The 12,460-nt window shown below is 31.6% G+C and overlaps 1 protein-coding gene across 1 annotated transcript in view; it reads right to left on the bottom strand.

The window, feature by feature from the left end:
* The window catches only part of LOC114336488 (facilitated trehalose transporter Tret1), an 82,103-nt gene that overhangs the window by 20,810 nt on the left and 48,833 nt on the right, over positions 1-12,460 (bottom strand). Inside the window, exon 2 of the mRNA XM_028286863.2 lies at positions 1,615-1,894. Coding sequence (XP_028142664.1) covers positions 1,615-1,894 — 280 coding nt within the window. The remainder of the gene's footprint in view (positions 1-1,614; positions 1,895-12,460) is intronic.

Genomic DNA, 12,460 nt, shown 5'->3' with positions numbered 1-12,460 from the left:
AAAAACAAAAAGAAGAAGAAGAAGAAGAATTCTTCTGTCACAGTGACATTCGTCATACTCCTCCGATACTTCTAAAGGGGCGAATTTATGTAATGTTTATGTATTTAATGTTTATGAATTTATGTATAATTTATACGTTTATATCGATAATTTCCACCTATACGAATTTCTTCTCTTTTTACTTCACAATGTATTATGTTTTCTTTCTTTCTTTATACCGGTTATTAGTGCGCTCATCCTGTATATGGAGTATGTAGACCTACTTCGTACTTAGCAAGAGTTAGAACCGTAATTATATGGCAGAAGCTCAGAATGTAATATTATTGTCGAGAGCTTAGTAAGTAGTAGGTATACACATGGCAAGATGTATATTGGACGGACATGTGCTAGTAGGGCTGAGTTACTGCTGAAAACAAGCAGGAATCAGCTCAGAATCATAACAGGTTTTCTCACTGTACATGCGCCAGTTAAGGGTCACCTGCATACAATGGAACTGGTTCATGGGAACTTGAGCTACAGACTCTGTAACAGAGAACCTGAAACAGTTAACCATATTTTGCATGACTGTGAGGCATTGGATCGGAGGCGGCAAACACTTTTCGGGAACATCGAAGTGACTCCAAATATATATGGCACCTACCCAATAGACCTGTACAAGCTGGGACAGGGTTCCAGAATTCTGGAATGGGTTTCATAAACGAATGGAAGATGTACAATAAGCCAAGTGGCTGCATCAGTACAACCGGTTCACAACAGACGGCTTCCAGGAAAAAAAAGTAGTCGGTAAACAGGGTGGTTGGACAAAAACAATACAGGGCATTATCAGGAAACCCATATTTTTTTTGATCAAATCGGCATTTTGTCGGTATTTGTAATTAATATACTTTGACTCATAAGCCAAGATAAGAATCACCTCAACTTTTTTTATCGCAATTGTGGTCAGATAATATATCGTGTATAAGCCCTTGTCTACAGTCTCCTACATAGTCTTTATATTTTTCAATTAAAAGCAACTAAATAAAAGCAACCAACGGCACAAGTCCAACTTTGAAGTGGAGGGTAAATAGAACCAAAATTTTTTAGTAATATTACTTATAATAATATTTTATTTTTCACCTGCATATTTATTTTTTAATTTTACCTTGGATACAGTGACCATAAATTCACTTGTTAACGAAGTTTTTTTATTGTAATCATTTTGCAAAGGACTAAATATTATAGAGCTAACATTGTTTAACCTTAACACTATATATATTGAAAGTACAATTTTCGAACTTAACTGAAAACTTTCGATATTCAAAAATTTATATCAATTTAAATCCAACTGACAACTACATAATATAATCAATAAACGTCAAAATATTAACAACAGTCATGTAGGTGCAGTAAAATAAAAAGTGAAAACGTCTCAATTTTAGTTTTTATATTATGTGAAGTGAAAAATAAAATCTGGAATATACATACCACTGATGTTACCATATTTATGACTACGCCCATCTAGCAACATCCATCCCTCGGGCCAGAGGTCCTCGGGCTGGATTATGTTGCTCTCCGGGCGTAATCATCTTAGAAACACCCTTGGTGCATAAATAACTATTATATATTGATTCGTACCTTCCAACAAATAGATACACCATTGTGTTCCCTAGTGCGATCAACAACCATCCAATTAATATTGTAAAAGAGGCGAAAATGAGCGACATTTTTCTACCAAATTTATCCACACCATATATTGTTAGTGGCAAACCACACAGTGCTCCACATAGCAATGCTGTTTCTAACCATTCCGCTTCATAATGTGTGGTTTGGATATGACTATCTTCGCTTACAAGGTATGGGATCATAGGCGACGTCCAGCCATATGTCATTCCATCGGAAACGGCAAACAATGTAGCTAAAAAAGTGCATATATTATGTAAATACAACAAGAAAAGCTGATGTTGATTAAAAAAAAATGTGTAGGTAGATTAATACAAGAATAAAAAACCGCTAAACGCCGTAAAAATGAGTGGCGCATACAATATTCCAACTACAAAAGATCTGATATGAATATTATGTGGCGCGGAAATGTATTTTCATTTTGATGCAAAAACAAAATTCTAGTTTTATTTTAAAAGATCTTTCCATAATATTTGCTAAATTTGAAGTAAAACGCGCCACAAAAGAGTAACTTTGATACAGTTTGAATTTTGAAACTCTTTTGTGGCGCGTTTACTTTAGCAAATATTATGGAAAAATATTTTAAAATAAAACTATAATTTTGTTTTGCATCAAAATGAAAATACATTTTCGCGCCACGTAATATTCATATCAGATCTTTTGTAGCTGGAATATTGTATGAGCAACTCATTTTTACGGCGTTTAGCGGTTTTTTATTCTTGTATCAGGAGTTTTTCAAAGTTATTTATAAATTAAATATATGAAGTTGAATGCAATGTTTCTCGATTACACGTTAAGCTTTATAAATGGTCACCTTTGTCGCATTATCTCCCAAATGATCTAGTGTCGATCGAATGTACACTAGATTTTTTTCTATTCGAAATAGATTTAAAAAAATATTGGGGTAGTCGGTAAATTACTCGAATTGCCCGTTACCAGATCAAATTTAGCGTCGTAACCACTACAACTACATAAACCATTTCGGGAATAATCGGAAATTCGGTTGATTGGATTATACTTTTATAGCTTAATAACTTCTAAGCGGCTTAACCGATTTTGATCACTAAACATGAGTTTGAAACGTATTGACAAGTAGAATCTGATGCATCTAACGTCAAGTATGATAATTAAAGCTATTACAGGAATTATTGAGCTTGAAAAACCGTTTTTTTCCATAGGAAATAGATTTAATCATACATATTTATGAAGCCTATAACGTAAAAATTACAATTTTCCCGGATATGAGGTATACACCGTTAGATTTGTCTAGAGTCCTTTCACTAAACTCTCAGTTATTGGCGCAATTCGTAGGTTGAAATTTTGAGAAATTGTCGAAAAACCAAAATTTTCAAAGTTTGTTTTTCAGTTTTTCGGCTATACTGAGCCGTGTATATTATGTATGATCCTGACGGCTTAAACACCTTTTGAAAGCATAACTCGACACTATTGATTTGGTGTATCTGCGATTCTCCTGTATCTTTGTGAACCGAACATATATACCCCCAAAAATATGCCATTTTGTACCTACCAAGTCCTATAGCTGGCTTATGGTTAGTCAAAATTTAAAAACTACACCGGTTTTGAATCAGCCGTGACCTCCTCTTCAAACACAGAAAAAAAAATTCATATCCACAAACATTTTCCCTTTTTTAAATAGAAATTTAGTCATATTTCTGAGCTCGGTAACTTTTGAATGGTATAACCGATTTTCAAAATTAGACATGTGTTGGAAAGGTAATGATCAGGACTATTGGAAGCCGTAAAGTTTGGACTTAAATTTTCGAAGTTTTGGGGATGAGAACGAAAAACAGACTCTAAATAGGAAGGGCCGTAAAATCCACACCCTTGGACCAAAATGGATGGTTGATATATGAATAGGTGAGGCTTTTCCTGAAGTTTAAGATAGGAGTTGGCCCAATTTTCAATTCAGTCAGATTTACAAAATCGAAAATTTCGTGTATACAGGGTGTCCAGAAACTCTACCGACAAACGAAGACAGAAGATTCCTCAGATAATTTTAAGTCAATTTAACCCAATTTACCTAGTCCGAAAATGCTTCCTAAGGGAGCTAGAGCTCTTTGAAGATGGCGTCTTTGAACTAGTTTTTCTTAAATACCTCCAGAACGCTTCTAGTTAGAAAAACAAAAATTGGTACACATATTTATCTTCCAGAGTTAAATCGATTTCATCTATTGTGAATTTCTAGTACCAGTCATAGGCGTCCGTTTTGGGTGGGGCAACGGTTACTTTATCGCATAACTTTTTTGTCTTTTACTTTTAAGCATTTCTGATACTGGATTATTAAATTGTGAGGTATTCTAGTACTAAAAGGTACTCTCGCTTTAAGTCGGTAGGACACACCGTTTTGTAGAAAAATCGATTTGAAAACTTTTTGTTTTGTGAATATCAAAAAAAAATAAAAAAAAAACTATTTAGAAAAACGAAAACTGGTACGTTTATTTATATTCCAGAGATGAATCGATTTCATTAATTGCGAATTTCTAATACCGGTCATATGCGCCCGTTTTGGGTAGGCCAACGGTTATTTTATCGCATAACTTTTTGTCTTTAATACTTAAGAATTTTTGACACTAAATTATTAAATTATGAGGTATTCTAGCTCTAAAAGTTACTCTTGCTTTAAATTGGTAAAATACACCGTTATTTTTTGAAAAGATTTTTCAATTTTTTTTATCAAATTCAGGAAACGAAAAATTTAAAATTGATTTTTCTAGAAAACGGTGTGTCCTACCGATTTAAAGCAAGAGTACCTTTTAGTACTAGAATACCTCACAATTTAATAATCCAGTATCAAAAATGCTTTAAAGTTAAAGACAAAAAAGTTATGCGATAAAATATCCGTTGCCCCACCAAAAACGGACGCCTATGACTGGTACTAGAAATTCACAATAGATGGAATCGATTTAGCTCTGGAAGATAAATATGTGTACCAATTTTCGTTTTTCTAACTAGAAGCGTTCTGGAGGAATTTAAGAAAAACTAGTTCAAAGACGCCATCTTCAAAAAGCTCTAGCTCCTTTAGGAAGCATTTTCGGACTAGGTGAATTTGGTTAAATTGTCTTAAAATTATCTAAGGAAACTCCTGTCTTCGTTTGTCGGTAGAGTTTCTGGACACCCTGTATATAGTGTCGCATGTAGGGGGGGGGATGTGCGCCACTGACGAGAACTGCAGTTCTCTGGTAATGTAAAAGCTATTTTTGTAAGTATTAATATTTCAAGCAATTAATTAATTTTCTAATTATTTTTATATTCAACAATGTTTTATATGCTTAATGCTCTTTAAATGGGATTCATTTTTTCCGAATCCTGAGAAAACTAATAAATATTTTTGAAAAATTTAAACTCAAAATATAAGATTACGTTCTTACCGAGGATCGAAAGTCCTCCATTTCGTTCAAATGAAACTTTCCATTTATTCTAAGGGACTTTCTGCCCTCGATAGTAATTTAGTCTTTCATTCTGCGTTTAAATTTTTTAAAAATACTAATTAGTTTTTTCATGATTCGAAAAAAAATGGACACCATGTCCGTGGTGATATTTTCCAGATCGAACATTCGCCATCTTTGTCATACAATGAACTGAGTCAAATAGAATATGGTGACAAGATAGTGACAATTTTAAATATTTGACATGGCATTGGGAATATTTGGAGTTGCTGATTAAATAAGAGTTGATTACGTAAGAGTAGTTTTGAGTTGTTAATATAGTGTATTTGAAAAGTAATTGATGTAAGAAGTGAACCTAATAAAACGTTATTTATTGTTTATTATTTATGGAAGATCCGAGCAGAGAATACACCAGGTTATATTCTGTGATCCAAGTATTTTGTTGTTAAAGATGTTCAATATTGTAAGCATAGTAACAATATATTATTAAAAAATCACTTTATCACCTTTCCTCTTTTCTCGATTTAGTATTAGTTTTTGTTGTACAGTATATAAATTATTACAATCACTGAATACATAGTTAGTGAAAAAATTATCATATGAATTAACTGAATTAATAATTTATCTATAGTAACAGTTATCCAAGAATATTCAAAAGCAATCTCTTTAAATTTCATGATGACATTGTCAAGTAATGTTTACATATCCATACCAGTGAGAATTTTACTACACGTAATTATCCACACGTAAAGACAGAAAAAGTAGGGATAGCCGTAAAATATTTGCGCCTACACTTTAAATAACCAGTTAAATACTGTAAAGTTGACAAATAATAACAACCAGTAAAACTATGGTTACTTATTTGAAAACTAATTAATTCAAAATCCTTTTAAATTTTTTGCATACAAAGAATATTTAGTCGGACGATAAACGTTGAAGGCACCACGGGTATTATTGACTAATTATTTTGATACCTCATAAAACTTTCTTTCAGAACTTTCAGAAACCAAGAAACCAAGAGGATACTGAGAACATCAGAAATGAGAACGCTGAGGTCAATAACTGGGAAAACACTGAGAGACAGTATACCGAACGACAGAATAAGAGATCTCTGTAACATACAAGATATAGTACGGTGGGGAAGACAGAGACGACGAGAGTGGAATCAGCATGTGACGAGAATGGACAACGAGAGAATAGCCCGTATAGCCAGGGATTCGAAGCCAACAGGCAAAAGACCAATAGGAAGGCCCTTTAAAAGGTGGCGAGATAGCTGGCAGTCAACATCACAGCTACGAATACAAGCTCAAAATCGGTAAGGAAGAGGCCAAGAGGCCTATTATAAGAAGAAGAAGAACAACAAGAAGAAGAAAATAAAACTTTCTCATGTGCTCATAAGTCTCTTATAGGCTTGTACTGCCTCATTTATTATCCTATTGGTATTTTTTGGCAGTGTTTTGGAAAGTATTGTGTAATCCATATTTGGAAAGGCAAGGTCTCTGTAGTTTTTTCAAATCATGGCATCTATTTTTTTTTAAATATGCGTTAACGTAACTTTTTTCAACATTCTTCGACCATGTTTTCTTTCCTCTAAACGTTTTTATCGATTCACATGTTTTCCCGGTTAATATTTTTCCTTCGTATTAAAATAGTATCGGTGAAATAACGTCAGTTCTTTGCAGGAAGTATTTCGTTGTTTATGCCCAGTAGACTGCTTTCACTTAATTAAGTATTTTTTAAAATTATATTTTACAATAATTTAAAATAAAATTTAAAGATTCTCTAGAACATTTTAATAAATTACACAAAGCATCTCGACATTTTACTTGTCTAAAAGTGGTTTCAGTTAAATTGGCTAAAGCTTTGTAAATAACTAGCTTTCGGCATGCTGATCAAAAATTCTCATTGCACCAAGACTCATAAATCAATTGGGTCTGAGTTACAGCCATACAAAATGTTTTTTATCGCCAACCGTCACTAAAGTCATTCATTATTGTACTCATTTGCCCTCATTTACGGCAGTAAAGTAACACTTTATTGTACTGAAAGAAAAATTTTACTTTACCTGCCGCGATTAATCAAATTAACCCAGATTGAATGTAAGTGGTCGATGGCAGTACTCGAATGGCTAGAATTTGAGTGAACTTAAAATTTATTTACTTTATTTATTAAAAATATTGTACATAATTTGCGGTATTATCAATTAAATTTATGTGAAAAAGTGAAACTGTAAATATATTCATATAAAATAAATTAAAAGTTTACCGATTTAGTAATTATTTAATATTGATAACTATCGATTAAAAATCGAAAGCGGCCATCTTGCAAAAGTTATCGTCATCACTGTAATGAAATTATTATGACGTCTAAAATTTAAAAAGTTCTTAAATTGTAAATTGCAACTTGCAAGTAGGTAAGTGTTAAAACCAATATCAAATTATTGTAGAAAATGAAATTGTAGATAAAATATATTTTGCATTATCCAAGCTGTCAGGCTTTCAGTACATACTTCATTTTCCAGTTTTCCATTTAGGGATTATTAAAATTAAAGATGATTAATTTTATGAAATAATGAACATAAACAAATTTAAAAAAATGTGTAGTGTTATAATGAGATTTTAAAGAAGTTAAATAAATGACAGATTTTTATTCAATTTATTTTATAAAATTTATAATATTTTTAAATAATTAATGAGCTCAACGTCGTACGTAGACAACTTTAAGGTGCAAATCATTGGAATGCAAATTCCAAGTTGATTTCCAATCAAATTATGTTGGCGATAAAATTTTGTATGCACCACGTCAGTAAAGACTCTTTATCGAACTCGTCTGTTACTCGCCTCGTTCGCTACGCTCACTTTTCTCGTAATATCAAGACTCGTTCGATAAAGTCACTTTACTGACTTGGTACATAAATAACTATTGTCTATTTGAATGATACATACTTGTATAATAATATAGGTACAGGTTGTTAGTATCCAACAAGTGCAATCAACTTCAGGCAGTGATATGAAAAATAATGACTGTTTACTATATAAACGTATGTCCGCAAATGCGTCATTTTCCGAGATGCGGGGCATTGAAGAAAATTCAAAAATTATTTTTAATTTGAAAAAATATGTTAGCGGCGTAAGGTAAAAAATGCGGAATAAGTACCTCTTAAAACCCAACAAATTTGATTTGCACATCTGAATCAGTACCACGGCACTAAATAAATCGTCATCCACGAGGCATCTCATTTGAAAGGTCTTCTAATCGGCTTTTCAATGACGTATTAATTAAATATTTATTTCGATAGGATTAAGCAAAATTACTTTAACAAATTACAGAAACAGACGATTGAAAAAAAATCTAAAACCATGATTTTAATTTTTAAATGACCATCAATTGCTATTATGTATATGTGTTGGATATTAGGTCCTCAGTGTTGGCGTAAGGACGTAGTCGACGCTACTTTTTAAATACAAGCCGAATTCAAGGGACATATCATTTGAAATGTCTCCTAGTGTAATGTATTAGAATAGTATATTGTACAACAAGAGAGAAAAAAGACATATTTCTCACGAGCGCAGAAGTTTGTTGGCACGAGCCGTGGTACGAGGCGAGTGCCGCAAATCAAACGAGGGAGAAATATGTCGTTTTCTCACGTGTTGTACACTGTACTTTTTCTATGGATGCGTTTTTGTCAAGAGTTCAAATTTCAAAATTAAATAATTTAGGTGCTTTTATGTAGATTATGTGCCAAAATTGAAATAAAATACATATTATACACATATGTAAGTATTTAATATTCTTAATATTTATATACTTTTATTTATTTAAAATTATAGTTACCAGTTATATTTGAACAGTTTTGAAAGATAATTCCTGGTAAGTTTTGATTTGACACATTTTATTTGACAAAAATATTTGTCTGTGTATTTTACATGTTACCATGGAAACCACAATTCTACGTATGGAACCCGTGAGAAAAAATATTTCTCACTGCAATGGTCGACTTTTCTCACAGCCTGAGAAATTGTTCGTTTTGAATGTATGTAAGTAGTGTAGTTGCACATTGTATAGCATCCATGGAAAAATGTATTATTCGAATATCTATGGCTACAGAGTTAAACAACATTATGTACATAACTAAGTAAAGTGAAATTACAAAAAATACTCAGTCTTTGTCTCGCATAGCGCTACAGCCCAAGTCGGTCCCTGGCCTTTCCCATCTGTTCTTACTTCGTCTCTTCATCTTTTTCTTGGCCTTCCTACTGGCCGACATATGTATTACCATAATTCCACTAAGCATTCTACTAGGTGTTCTGTCATTATTCATTCTTATTAGGTGACCTGCCCAGCGCAATCTTTGTATTTTTAAATAATTTGCTACAGAGGGTGCTTTGTAATTGATGCAACTAGTGGTTGAACCTTATTCCCACATATCATTGTCGCATATGGGCCATATACTTCTCCATATATTTCTTTCAAAAGTATTGATAAGGTGTATTGTTTGTTCTTCCTTGATCCACGTTTCTACGCCATATGTTGCTATTGGTCTTATGATAGGTTATAGAAGAAAGTTTGAACTTGAATTTAGGTACTTGATGATTACAAAATGATATCTTTTACTTGTGTTTTTGAGCCTTGAAAATGGTCATCTGTCATTATTTTTTCAGTTTTAAATTGTTTATAACTCAAAAACGATCAACTTTGAGAAAAACTACAACAAAACTTTTTTGTTTAGAATGATCCAAAAAATCTGAAATAATATCTGTCCGGTCGAAAAATTTTTATAAAATTAGAAAAAAAGGTCATTTTTTAATTATTAACTATAGTTATAACCCTTGTTTTTTGTAATTGTTAACATGCTAAGTTACATATTCAATAATTTTTATCCGATAAACAGCTAGGTGAAGTTTTAATAAATTTATCTGGGGTATACACTTCATCTTTTTTTTTCTCAAAACCAAATATAAGGTAATCGCAATAAATTTAGAAGTTTGGGTTTTTTGATCGCGCAGTGTGCATTGTAGAATAACTAATTTAATCAACATATAAACAATATTCAAATGTATAGTTGCATTCTGCGAAATTATAATAAAGTAAAACTATTATTACTAATTGCGTTCTGTGTTAAATTTTTTATTTACTGCAGTACATACCTTTATCACACCCATGGATATAATTTATGGAGTACAATTATAACAATAGCTCCTCCGACAGCTTTTGTATTTTTTTTAATTGCTGCATATTATTTCTAAGCGGATATCTCAAATACAGGACGAAACTAGGGAAAATGCAAAAATTAAGAATTTATGACCTCAATATCATAAGTTACACTTGACTTACACTTTACCTTTAACATAGCAGCTGTTAATCCAGTAGAATTATTCAAAACACTGATACAAATTTATGGTAACTCTTAACAGATTGCGTTACAATTTTTTTTATTGATTTATACATGAATTAAATGAGAATTATGTCTTCCAGTTTTAATAAATTTATCTGTGGTATACACTTCATCTTTCTTTTTTCTCAAAACCAAATTTATCTAATAGTACGAGACTCCACTGCAAAACCACTATGTACTACGTTCATGACGTAGTTATTTGAAATCACATTTTTATAATATATTTAAAAACAGGAGGGAAATAAGCCACAATAAAATTGAAAAAATAATTTTATTAACGTTTCGACGCCCAAATCGGGTGCCGTTGTCAAAATACAAAATACGACTAGTAAAAAATACTACTAGAAAAAGTAGTATTTTGTATTTTGACAACGGCACCCGATTTGGGCGTCGAAACGTTAATAAAATTATTTTTTCAATTTAATTGTGCCTTATTTCCCATTAGTACGTTCTTTAACGGTAAAATATTGCAAAACCTCTAAATTTTAAAGAACCGCTTGGAATGACATGAAATTTGGCACACACATAGCTAACAAGTCAAAGAAAAAAAGTGATATTGTGCCGATGTGTGATTTTGACATGGGGGTGGCTTTCACCCCTTCTGTAGGGTGAAAAAATATACGTCCAAAGTAAGTCCGCAAATGGATAAATTGACTAATTTGAAGTAGGTAACTTTTGTTTTATAGAGTTTTTTCATTAAGTCAATACTTTTCGAGTTAATTGCGAGTGAATATGTTCATTTTTCAACAAAATAACCGCGCTTTTAGACGGTTTTTCGCAAATAACTCAAAAAGTAAGTATTTTCTCGAAAAAAACATTATTAGCAAAAATATAGCCCGCAAAAAATGTAAAAAAAATGTGTATATTTTGGGGCTCTATACCTGGTAAAGGCAGAGTTATAGCTAATGAAAAATAGGTTCATGTTCGTTCAATTCCAATTGGAACCCTTTAACGTGAAATAACCAAAAAATAAAGCACTTTTTAAGGAAAACTCATTACAAATTATTTAAAGTATTTAAAAAAGGTTTTGTTTTTGTTTTATATAAAAAATGTCTAGCATAAAAAGTAAACCAGTTACGCTCAAAATAAAGTTAGTCTCTTTATTTTGGTAAAAAATCGGGAAAATCACCTCCTAATTAGTATCTCAGATGAACCTAATAGTTACCACTTCACAAGTTTCTTTACTCGTGTATGTATTGTTGATATGATCTGTAAGTTTCATCGGTTCAAAGTCCTTATTTTTGCAAGAGCTGTAGTTAAAAGGGCCTGAACGAGTCACTGACCACGAGTGTATGCAAATTTAGAAACACCAAATCTTAATCAATTTTGGTCTTATAGAAAAACAAAAAAAAACAAGTTATTCAGTAAAGTAATACTGACTTTTTGTTTTTTGGGATTTTTGGTATCTCTAACAATTTTTAAGTTATTTTGAAAAAAAGCATATTTTTCAAAATTGAAAATTTTATAAATTTTATTTTAAAACCAAATTTTTTCAAAAATAAGCACTTTAAGTCAATTAAACTTACATATCATATAAACACAACTTAAGTTAAATAATTTGTGGAGCGTTAATATTAATTTCAGTTAGGTTGATAATCAGGGGGTGATCTTCCCGATTTTTTTTGCCAGAACAAAAGAAAGCAACTTTATTTTGAGCGTCACTTGCTTAAATTTGATGTTAGAAACTTTTTATGAAAACAGAAATAAAGCTTTTTTTAAACACTTGTAGTAATAGGTTTTCCCCAAAAAATACTTTATTTTTTGGATATTTCACGTTGAAATAGCCTATTTGAAATTTGGCAAATATGAACCTATTCTTCATTGGCTATAACTTCTACGAGGTCCAGATACCTCAAGCGTACACCATTTTTTTTTTATTTTTTCACAGGTTATATTTTTTCTCAGAAGGTTTTTTCGACGAAATACTTACTTTTTGAGTTATTCGCGAAAAAACATCTAAAAACGTGTTATTTTGTTGAAAAATGAACATATTCACTCG

Source organism: Diabrotica virgifera, chromosome 6, assembly GCF_917563875.1.
Source record: "Diabrotica virgifera virgifera chromosome 6, PGI_DIABVI_V3a".
Classification (NCBI taxonomy): Eukaryota; Metazoa; Arthropoda; class Insecta; order Coleoptera; family Chrysomelidae; genus Diabrotica; species Diabrotica virgifera.
The sequence above is the reverse complement of the archived record's forward strand: the minus strand, read 5'-3'. Positions and strand labels throughout refer to the sequence as shown.